Source organism: Octopus bimaculoides, chromosome 18 (assembly GCF_001194135.2).
Source record: "Octopus bimaculoides isolate UCB-OBI-ISO-001 chromosome 18, ASM119413v2, whole genome shotgun sequence".
Lineage (NCBI taxonomy): Eukaryota > Metazoa > Mollusca > Cephalopoda > Octopoda > Octopodidae > Octopus > Octopus bimaculoides.
The window spans coordinates 15,583,887-15,596,297 of record NC_068998.1 but is presented as its reverse complement, the minus strand read 5'-3'; the positions used below and the strand labels follow the sequence as shown (position 1 = coordinate 15,596,297).

The 12,411-nt window shown below is 34.1% G+C and overlaps 1 protein-coding gene across 1 annotated transcript in view; it reads left to right on the top strand.

The window, feature by feature from the left end:
• The first annotated feature begins 398 nt into the window (after positions 1 to 398).
• Positions 399 to 12,411, top strand: part of LOC106873300 (dnaJ homolog subfamily A member 1) — a 15,178-nt gene continuing 3,165 nt past the window's right edge. The window contains exons 1-4 of the mRNA XM_014920609.2: positions 399 to 635; positions 4,582 to 4,728; positions 5,677 to 5,968; positions 8,393 to 8,620. Of these exons, the coding sequence (XP_014776095.1) occupies positions 4,597 to 4,728; positions 5,677 to 5,968; positions 8,393 to 8,620 (652 nt within the window). The 5' untranslated portion in view covers positions 399 to 635; positions 4,582 to 4,596. The remainder of the gene's footprint in view (positions 636 to 4,581; positions 4,729 to 5,676; positions 5,969 to 8,392; positions 8,621 to 12,411) is intronic.

The following is a 12,411-nucleotide window of genomic DNA, read 5'->3' as shown; positions in this document are numbered from 1 at the left end:
GTGTGTGTGTGTGTGTGTGTGTGTGTGTGTGTCCATGTTGTTTGTCCACCACCACTTGACAACCGGTGTGGGTTTGTTTACGTGTCTGCAACTTACCATTTCACCCAAAAAAAAAAAGACCGACAGTAGAATAAGTACCAGGCTTAGTAAGCAATGGGGGTCGATTTCTTCAACTAAAAACCCTTTCCCTTCAAAGCGATTCCCCAGCAGGACCTCAGTCCAATAACAGAAACAAAGTAAAAGACAAAAGACAAAAGATAAAAAAGAAGTATACATTTTATTTTTATTCCGCTAATTTTTTTTTTGTTCCACATATGTAAGCGAAAAGTAGCTTCTTTTTTCGATCCCATTCCAGTTTTTACAGCCATCAAACGTGGCAAATCACGTGGTCATTTACGTCACATTTCTAACCTTTTCTAGAATCCTCTGTACTTCTCAAGATAATTCGCAGTCGGTGAGCAACGTAAAGCATACAAGACATATTATTCAGCATTTAAAATATATACACATATATATATAGAGGTGTAAAGCACCTACTATATTATATTATACTTATTGGCTGCGTTTTTTTCCTTCACGTCCAAAACAACGACTTGTTGAACTTGTTACCAAGAAGAATAAGGAAACAAAAAACGGTAATTGATATTTAATTATTAATTAATATTTAATTATTAATTAATATTTCATCAAAGGTACACAAAAAAATTAATGCATCAGATTTGTTTCTTCCTTCAGGGAGTGAGATATTAAACTAAGGTTAGAAATGATTTGCCTATTTTTATTAAAAAAACAGATAAATAGGTTAATTTTTTTCTTTTAGTGATTACAATTCATATGTATATGTACTTTAATTAGATTTACCCTAGTTGATTTGAAAAAGCTGCTTCAGCCTAAACAATGCTTCACTCATGTATGTGTGTATAAACCATAAAGGCTATATATACCGACATAAAACCTCTCTTTACACACACACATATATGTATATAGTACACATAAACCATAAGGCTGTATATACCAACATAAAACCTCTTTACATATATATATATATATATTATATATAGTACACATAAACCATAAGGCTATATATACCGACATAAAACCTCTCTACATATATATATATAGTACACATAAACCATAAGGCTGTATATATATCGTTGTAAAGGCAAATTTCTCTGTCTATACACACACCGTATATAAGTAGAATGAAACCCCTTTCTCTGTCTAAAAATGTCGCTAAAATCAAAATATGTCGAATCGGCCTTATGTAAAAGATGAGCCAAACCATATGACTGAATTGCGGAATGGAGGTAAAGAAATAGAAATATAAAGAAGACAAAAGACTAGGGAAATTATGGACAAAATGATTATCAAAAAGACGACACATCTGTAAAAATGTCACTTTGTGGGGAATGAGAGACGATATATTTTTAAACCGTTCTCTATGATTAATTTTTGTTTCCCGACTTCCATTGTGGTAATAAGTTCACCTTTTTAACAATCTATTAACTTTTAGATTCTAAGAAAACTAATTCTTCCACCCCTCAGCCTTTTTGTTATATATTTCACACGTGCTTTCTCTCTTTCTCTTTGTGTGTATACATATATATATATATATATATATATATATATATATACACAAACATACGTTTTAATTTAGAAATTGGGAAAAAGTACTCAATACATATTTTTATGCATCTAAAACAACGTGTGTGTGTATATTGATGCCTATCATTCCAGGTCAGAGCCTTGATATAGGTTCCAACCGCGACTATCCCCCATTATTGTATCAGTAAGCACATGATCAAAGGGTACGATCCGAGGGAGAATGATCTACTATTTCTACCTAGCTCGTAGATAACTCTTGATTAGAATGAATATCATGTGTAATAAACATCTTGTGTGTGAATCTGTGCGTAATATATATATATAATTTCAGAATGATTATACATACAGGGATGTATGATTTTCCGGTATACATGTGTTCCGGTTAATTCATGTCGATTCGATCCCTACTTAAATTAACCTCGCTGATTTGTTATATATACATAAATAAAAGCTATTTTGTGAATCTTAATCCATAAAAATATATACATATTTTCAAATAAAAACTGTTTTGTTCAAAATGTCAGCTACGCCGGTTGTCTCGTTACTTAATTAAAATAGTCTCTATTTATATATATATATACACACACACATAAATGTCAAACGTATATATATATATATACTGCTATTCCCCTCACCTCCGAGACATGCCGAAAGAGCTAGATTTCTTGTTTGTATATGTGTGTGTATATAAACTAGTTCCACCTTCGAATATTTAGTTCTTCTATTTCCTCCCTTGGCGGTGTTGGCTCAGAGAACATTTCAGCCATTTCTAGAACATTCCAGTGAATCTGTTATTATTTGGAAATAAAAAATTGGAAAGAATAGGAATCTCCGATGTTATTGATACCTTTAGTGTTTATCTGTGGCTATATCTACACTCTCAGTGACAAACTAAAATTACAATCACTGGCGTTTTTAGCACAATTTGTTTGAAAAGACCTTCCTCCTACATTACTTTATTATATAAGCCGCCTGGCAAACTTTTTTAGATATAATTTTCGTCAGATCTATAAAATCTGGAGTTAAATGGTTTCATGTGTATACGTTAGCGTGTGTGGTACAGTGTTTTAAAATACCGTAGTTGGAAATTTGTCCGGCAATAATGTCATTCGTCACTTGAATATTGTAGTTTCGTTTTATGTCAACGATACAAAATATACAGAAGGAGAGTCCTGATTTCTAAGGATATATCTTTTGTGGATTTTACATTTTCGTAATGATTGCGTTCGTTTCCCGCAAGATTGACCGATTTTTTTTTTTATATATATATATGTATACATGATAAATTTAATCTGCTTTTATTTGATTTAATATGATTCCCGTTTGAATAACATTTTAACGAGACTTATGTCTCCATTATGAATCTGTCAATTAAAAAAAAAAAAGGCCATATAGAAACAATGGTCGCTCGTCTTTTTAGATTTTCCCTTCGTAAACTTTTCGTAGAACTAGTTTAATTTATCTGGTGTTTAATTTCCTATTGATAAAGACGGTTTGTTAAATAATGGATTTCCAGATTACAAGATGTTTGAGAGGAATTTTTTCCCCCCTTTATCGACAACTATTTATCAGTATTTTTTAAAAGCTATCCTCTAAATTAATAGTAGAACGCCTTTTTCTTCAAATTCTTCTAAATTGTCGTTGGTGTTTCCGTTTTTTTTTTTTTTTTTAGTTCGGTTTAATGAAAATGTTATTAGCTGAATAAAATCCGACTTGTCATGGCCTTTCTAATCATTGTAACCTCCCTTCGTTTCAATATGATGTAACATTTTTACATGTGGCTAAAACTGGGTGTAAAGTTTCGTTTTAAAGTGGGGAAATTGACACATCATGTGTGCTTTCAGTTTATACCGAAATTAACATTTGAATTTGCTATTGATTCACGAATAAACAAACTGTCAAAAAAATTATTAGGTTGGCAAAATTGAAACTTTTTTACATAAATCCATGGTGATTTTGTTTTCGTTACATTTCACGGTTTTTTTATTTAAAATTTGCATTGACTACACAACGTTGACACATTCATGGGTAAACGTAGATTTCTTTTTCCTTTTCTTGTGGCTTTGGTTTTATTTGGCGCTTTCCCGTTTCCGGGGTCCCTTGAAAAGTGTATAATCGAAAGTAACAGTATTTCAAAAGACAAAAACGGAAAGCAAATGACAAACGAATCTGATAGCTCTAAATAAATCCACTATCAGCGACTCAATTATTTTCATATCCTCATTACAACTAGGGCAAAGTTAAATGCGTTGTATTCTCACTTGTTAATCGCTCTTCTGTAAAGTTAATAGCTGCTATATTTTGTTCACCTTAAATTCGATTATAATCGCTGATTATTTGGTGGGTCCCACTAAAGTAGGAACAACCGGTTTGTCTTTCAGTATTGGTGTTGCAGTTTAATTTTCAGATTAAAGTTTCTGATACGATATTACACCCCCTGGTGTCTTTAGTTTCGTTACTTTGTTGATAACATACTATAAATATGAAATGTTTTGTATACTCGTAATGTCAACAAAAGACGTAGTCTTGTTATTGTTATTGGAACTAACATTGTTTATTTAGATTTATTATAACGAACCAATACCGAAAGAATATATCTAGTCCAGTGGTTCCCAACCTGGTGGCCCCCTAGGGTAGTACTGGAGGTCCGTGAATTAAATTCGAAATTTCAGATAAGGGCATCCAGCTGTAGAAACTCTGCCAAATCAGATTGGAGCCTGGTGTAGCCACCTGGTTCATCAGTCCTCAGTCAAATCGTCCAACCCATGCTAGCATGGAAAGCGGACGTTAAACGACGAGATATATATATATATATATATAAGGATAAGCATTAAAAGGGGTCCGTGGAAAAACTCATTTAAATAAAAGGGTTGGGAACCATTTGCTTTCCTGTTTAACTTCTTTCCAGTTTCTCTTCGCAAATATTCATAACTCAAAAATTTGTAACAAATGGCTTTTAACATTTTCATTTTCCAGATATAAGCATTCAAAATGGTGAAAGAAACGGGTTACTATGACACACTTGGCATTTCACCAACTGCTTCTGCAGATGAGATTAAGAAAGCTTATCGAAAATTGGCGCTTAAGTACCATCCTGACAAAAATCCGAATGAAGGAGAAAGAGTAAGTAGAATTCTTGCATTTTGTTTTTCTAAGATTGAAATTCATTGTCTCTAATTCTTGAAGATTTACCTTAAATATCCAATTTACGTTGGTTGATTAAAATATTGTGTTTTGAAAGTAAACTCAATCATAATATTCAAAGGTACTCAATGTAAAAGTTGATGGGTAAACGTTTTATTTTCAAATTTTAATTCTCTTGTACTGGCAGCTGGGACAGCAAATAACAATCAGTTTTTGTTGAACTCATGTCTATGCTTTCAACCATTCAATTATTGCATGTCACTGCTGTAGTTTTTTTTCTTTATTATATATCAGCACAAAGTGACTCATATCTTACCAAACTTTTATACACCTAAAAGATCATATTCAAATCCCTAAATGTTGGAGTTAAAGTCTTGCTTCTGAGAGTAAAAAAACCTTGCATTGGTTAAAATATTTCAAATTTAGCATTTGCAGTGATATTTCTTTTAAAATAATTGCCTCGTGTAGATAATTTCTATTAAAAAATTTTCTAGCACTTATTTTTCATTCAAAAGTTTGTCATCTTTTGAATAAATTTTTTAAAGATGTATAAATGTCTTGATATTTAATCTTAGCTCATGAAACCTGCACAGATTTGATAATTGTAATTTTGTACCTCTTTATGCTTATTGACTTTTGTCACTATGTATATATTTTTCACTGTTTCAACTCCTGTATAAAGAAATCAAGGTTAGACAGTTCTGAAATCTAATTCAGAGATTTGGCCAGATGAGTGATGTTTCCTTTCAGTTGGGCATGGAAGAGAGCATTGGATTATCTTGATATTTTTAAGACTAGTAATATCTCTTAATTAAAACTTGAGGAAGCTAAAGAGTATTTTTATAGCATACCTTATGAGATTTTCAAAATATTCTCAGAATTAATTTCAAGTTTTGAAGTTACTCTTTGGAAATATTTCTTTTTCAGTTCAAATTAATCAGTCAAGCTTATGAAGTACTAAGTGAGCCCAAGAAAAGAGAAATCTATGATCAAGGTGGAGAAGAAGCAATTAAAGGAGGTGGGGCAGGGGGTACTGGATTTGAGTTCCATTCTGCTATGGACATTTTTGATATGTTTTTTGGCGGACATGCTAGACGTAGTACGCCATCTAAAGTTAAAGACATTGTACATCAACTTAAAGTTTCTTTGAAAGAGTTATACAATGGAGCAACAAGAAAGTTATCTATCACTAGAGATATAATATGTGATAAATGTGATGGTAAGTTATATTTTTTCATTTGTCTCATCCTTTAAACTTACTTTTTTAATTTTACTCCCTTTTATCATGTTTGACCGTAAAATATTACTAAAACTATTACTGACTGACACTGGCTTTTGACTCCATTTAAATATTTACTTTATATAATAAAACTAAAATGTTTCTCTCCTATTTGAAAGAGGTGAAATATTTTAGCATTATTTTACATCTGTATTTTGTGTGATGGTCCCAGTGAGCTACTGCCATCATAGACAGATTGGAGGGCTGTCTTTTTCCTACCATTCCATTTTTTGGAATGGTTTCTATGCTTAGATACAACTTTATATATTTTATGGCATTAACACTAATCAGGTTGCTTTGTACCTGCCAGGCTAGCTCTCATTACTCAATGTTGTCTCATATCCTTCAAAGCAGAACTCAGAGGGTAATAAGATAAATTGGAGTGAAAAGAGGAATAATATAATGGGGGAGAGAGGCAGTGATGGAAAGAACATCATTTTTTGCTGGTAAGAGAGGGTAGCAGGTGTCAATAAGGAGCAACTTGAAGGAAAGGATGTGATTGTGGTAAGATCAAGTACAGATATGATGTTACATTATTTACATTTGACGGATATTTGTCCTCATCTTGTTTGTTAACACAACGTTTTGGCTGATATACCCTCCAGCCTTCGTCAGGTGTCTTGGGGAAATTTCGAACCTGGGTTCTCATTCCTAACGATGTTACTATTATTATATTATTATTATTAATCAGGTCGCTGCCGTGAATCGAACTCGGAATCTTGGGGTTAGTAGCTCGCGCTCTTAACCACTACGCCATATGCAACAACAAACAAGATGAGGACAAATATCCGTCAAATGTAAATAATGTAAATAATTCCTCATCTCTTAAATATAGAACCAGATATGATGTTGTTCATCATTAAACATGCCTAGGTTAGTGATAAGGGTAGTGGCAGTGGAGACTGTAAATTGAAAATTAAAATTGCTAAAAACGCTTATCTTCCTTAACCCTTTTGATACCATCCTGCTTGAAACTACCCCTGGTGCTATGATGCAAATTCACAGTTTTAAAATGGTCTAAATTAAAAACCTCCATCAAAATTTCATGTTGATTTGTATTCCAGACACCAGCTTAATAATAACAAAGTTAATAAATTCTTCACTATTTACAAAGTTGAGACAGGGGTAGTATATTTCAACATAAATATGGTTAAAAAAGGGGTTAATATTTCAAATTTATTGTAAAATGATTATATCCGAGTCAGTAAAATTTCTTTATTTTCTAATTGCTAAATATTTTTAACCATTATTAGCAAAGAAATAATTTGAAGTCTTAGGTATTTCACAACTTAATCAGAATAGATGAAACTCTCGCAAGATTTTCATCTCCACTTCATTTCATTTCTGTTAGATAACAATATGAAGTGCATTTAAATTCTGGTTTAGATTTCCATTGTGACTAGATTTTATATTAAACCATTTGAAATTGCATCTAGCCAACTTGTGAAGCTTCTACATAGTCTCTTAATCAGCTAGAAATAAACCACACACAAAAAAAAAAAAAAAAATCCCACACTACTGTCTTTTTAAAAGTTGTGTGTTGAATATTGTAATCTTAGATTTGCAAAAAGACGAGCATCATTTTGTAGATGGAATGTTGTTTTATCATAGGGCTGGTCACTCATATGACTAAACAATGTATGGTTTAGAAGCAATACAGGCTAGCCTTGTATTCTTAAAAAATAAATTAGTCTGGATTATCTAAATTACAAATGCTTACTCAATAGGCAGGATGGATGTAAGGTATTAAAACTTGTGTGTTTCAAAAAATTTCAAGTGCTTCAGTACATTACACTCTTGGAAGGAAGTATGTGTCATATATGTATTTAACTTGTTATTAGTTCTACAAACATAAATCCCAATAAATGCTACATCACACTTCAAGCATGTTTAGCTAAAATGAGGTGGCACCAAAGTTACATGAACTATCTCAAAAATAAGTTTAAAAAAACACTGCCGAACAAATTTTAAATGCCACTTGGTTAACCATCCTTAAATTTTTCTTTCATTCTCTATGTTCATGTAATACCAGTACTTCAAAATGCATCATTCCTTCTGGTGTTATTGATATTTACCTGGTTACCATGATACTGGCTTTATTGATGCTGTTTCTTTCTCTCAATTTTCTTGTAGCAATTGTTCTGTTCATAGACATTGTCCTGTAAAATACTGCATGCATTTTTTTGAGGTTCGTATTTCTTTAGACAAAGGTAAAATGCTCATTGTCTAATCAAAATCTTTTTTTTCCTTTCACTAAAAAAAAAATCCATTTCTTAGATTGTTTCCCATGCCACTGGACAAACTATCTATAGGCTTTTTTTAAAGACTTTTGTGGTATTACATTGCAAAATGGTTCTTTTCTAGGGCGAGGTGGCAAAGAAGGTGCAGTAATGACATGTCAAGAATGCAATGGCACAGGTGTCCAAGTATCTATCACCCGGCTTGGTCCGGGTATGGTACAACAAATGCAAACCGTGTGTTCTGAATGTAGTGGCAAAAAGGAAACAATCAATCCTAAACTTCGCTGCAAAACCTGCATGGGGAAAAAGACTTATCAATCTAAAAAGATATTAGAAGTTCATATTGATAAAGGTAAGCTGGTTGCTTGAGATTCAGCAGCTCATTTTTTATTTATTTATACTTTGTGATTACAATGCAAAATTGATGTGGTTGTTTTGGCTAAAACATTCCCTTTTTGGGGATGGGAATAAATTGGTATTCATGACAAGTTTCAGAAATTTCCTGTGAATACAATTCTTTTCATCATATTTCTAACCAGAATACCTCTTTCAATTAAGTTTTAAAAGTTAAAATTTTCTATAAATATCACATGAAATTGACCAATATTTAGCTAGGGTAAATAAATGAGGCTAGGACTTAAGGTAAATTGTGCACATTATTGGATTGTTAATTGAACTTGTAACTTATTTATATAAAATGTGTACATGTATTAGTGTGGAGGCACAATGGCCCAGTGGTTAGGGCAGCGGACTCGCGGTCATAGGATCGCAGTTTTGATTCCCAGACCGAGCATTGTGTGTTTATTGAGCAAAAACGCCTAAAGCTCCACGAGGCTCCAGCAGGGGGTGGTGGCGACCCTTGTTGTACTCATTCACCCCAACTTTCTCTCACTCTTTCTTCCTGTTGCTTGAGTAAAAACTGCGATGGACTGGCGTCCCGTCTACCTGGTGGGGAACACATACGCCATGGAAACCGGGCTCATGCGCCTGGCTAGGCTTTAAAAGTGCACATAAATAAAAGAATAACATGTATTAGTAAAGTTACCTGAAATACATCAATGTTTGAAGATAAAATTATATTAACTCATACCTTACAGTAATTCACTGATATCATTAGTCAGTTTGTCACCCAAGTTAAAATTACAGGCAATTTTTAAAAATTAATAGTTAATTATATTTATATTTAAAAAATGCTTCAACTTCATCCAGGTATATGAACCTTTAGTTCCTCATTTTCCGTTTTAATATTGTCTAGCAGTTGGTCTCCACTTGTTGGAATGACAAAGAAAAGTCAATGGGTTTTTGAGTAATGAGAAAGACCATGGTGGGTTTGAGGGCGGGGGTGCTTGAAGTATTTAGGAAGTTTCCAATCTATTCTGTTTCAATTTATTGCTTTCATTACCACTGAGTTGTTTTTATTGTTGCATACTGAAAACCTTGTTTAAACTACATCTTGTTATTCCTGTTGTGTTCATATTTGCTGCTACTTTTCAAAGTTCCTTCAAATCAAGTTACTTCTTAATATGAAGCTGATAAGATTGTAGTGTTACAAGGTGAGAGGATGGGTAAAACAAATTTGTGGAGCACAATTTATGCCATGACTGTTGGAAGGTGTGCTACAATTTACCCCCTATTCTCATTAGTGTAGTACTATGTTAAATCAACCTTCTGATCCTCATAAAATAATTTCAGTAATCCAAAAAGACTGTATTGTGATTGTTTCACATTTCTGGTTGTCCATCTGATAGACTTAGGTGTATTAACTAAATTGCTAACCAAAATACATTCGTTATATGTTCCAAATTCTAAAATGATCATGAATTTAGACTGATTTCATAGAACTCTTTTTTTTTTATTAATCAACATTGTTTTGCGGAATACAGTTTAACAAAAGGTTCTTAACCAAATCTATTTCGTAATTTTTGTCTCAAAGCCAATCTAATTACAGGTAAATACAACAAAATAAAAAATTAAATTTTATTTAAACATCAGCGTAGAAAATGAGTTATTAACCAAATGTTCAATGAGTATACAACAAAATTTTATTATAGAAGAATTGTGCAAATTATTGGATTATCTATCAGCTGAATTTAATGCACATATGACAGGTGTGCCATAAAGGTAAAATAATGAAATACTGGAATTTGTCTTTGAAGACCTACCTTTCAATGTGCTTACATGACAATGCCAACTCTGAAAAACTGTAAAGGGACAAGGGAGGGAACATGGGAAGGGGGAATGGCATTCAGCATCTGAAAATGGGGTTTCAACGACCATTTGATGTTGGGTAGCAGCCAGGTATCTTCCATGGTGTACATAGGGGCTATGGAATTTGTTCCCAAAATGAGGCAACAAGACTACTGGAGTTCTGTGATGCATATAACCTTATAATCTGCAACATCAACTTCAGGAAGCCAGCCAATCACCTGATAACCTATTAATTGGGATACCATGCTAGCCAGATTGATTACATTCTCACCAGACAGCAAGATACATGGTTGCTCATAAATACAAAGACCTTCCATGGTGAAGAATGCCCCCCCCCCCACATGTATAGACTAGTCATTAGTGACTTTAGGCTTCAGACTAGAAGGATGCCAACAAGCAGACCAATCTAGAAAAGGACTTGGTAGCTTAAGGATCCTTTATATGGTCAGAGATTTAGGGGCACCCTAATTGACCTACAGACTTGTAACAGGGCAACTGGGAGTTCCTGAGGGACAACTTCCTGAGTGTCACTGACCAAATCTGCAGCTAGTGCAAAGTCCCAACCAGACCTAGAGTGATGTGAACAATGCTGTAGACAAGGCCATTAGAGCAAAGAAACAGGCCTGGAAGAGTGGTGGTAACAGAACTATATCAGGTAGCTAGGAGGATGGTTAGAAGAAATTTCAAGTATGGAATCAAAGGGCCTTAGAGTTAATTTAACAAAGCCCGCAGTATTGATAAGTAGGAAAACTAATTGCAGATCCCTCGAGGGAGATAGCCCTGCTCGATATGTAGAAACGGTGTCAGGAGAAACTCCATAAGGTGTAGCCAGTGCAAGCTATGGACACATGAGGTGCAGCAGTATCAATATTTACATGTGGCAGATGAGCAGGTACATTAAACACCAGGAATGTACAGAAAACAAACTCCCTCATATGTCAAGGGGTTTCCTTAGAAGTAGTAGACAATTTCCATTACTTACGTGACCAAGTTAGTAGTGGTAGGAGGTTGTTCCAAAAGTATAGCTGCTAGAATAAGAGTAGGCTGGACAAAATTCAGGGAGCTACTACCTTGTTAGTAACAAAGTGCCTCTCCCTCAGAGTGAAAGGCTGATTGTTCAATGCCTGTGTATGAACAACTGTGCTATATGGGCTGTGACTACTGAGGATATGCAAAGACTTAAAAGAAACGAAGTCAGTGTGCTTTGCTGGACAGCTATGTCAGTGTGCATATACAACAGTGTAATGATTTGGGAGAAAAACTAGATATACGTAGCATCAGATGTGTACAAGAGAGAAGACTGCACTGATATGGACATGTGCATATGAATGAACGTATCGTTGAGGGAACATGTGGAAGACGTGAGATGAAGTGGTGAGAAAGGATTTACAGACGTTGAAACTCACAAAGAGGATGACAGGGACCCAAGACTCCTGGCGGTTTGCTGTGCTTGAAAAGACACATCAAACTAAGTAAAAGCGGGGTTGTCCTTGCATACAGACTCATCCCCTGCAACCCTCTCCTACTGAGCATCCTTAATCTCGTAGGTGCTGGTGCTGCATAAAAGCAACCAGTACACTCTGTAAAGTGGTTGGCGTTAGGAAGGGCTTCCAGCTGTAGATACTATGCCAAAAGACATGGGACCTGAACAGCCCATAAGTTGGTCAGCTCCTATCAAACCGTCCAACCCATGCCCAGCATGGAAAACGGACGTTAAATGGTGATCATTTCAGGCAGGTTATGAGCAGTTTGTTAACATTAACCAAAATATTTTTCAGACATCTACTTGGCAGGCTTGTATCAAAGGTTAATAGTAGTATTAGTTTCCACTTGTTTCGATTATGAAAATAATGACGAATTTGAGAAGATAACTTTATTAAACTTGTATTTGGAACGTTTGAAATCAGTTTCTATCATAGGTTGATATTAATTCCA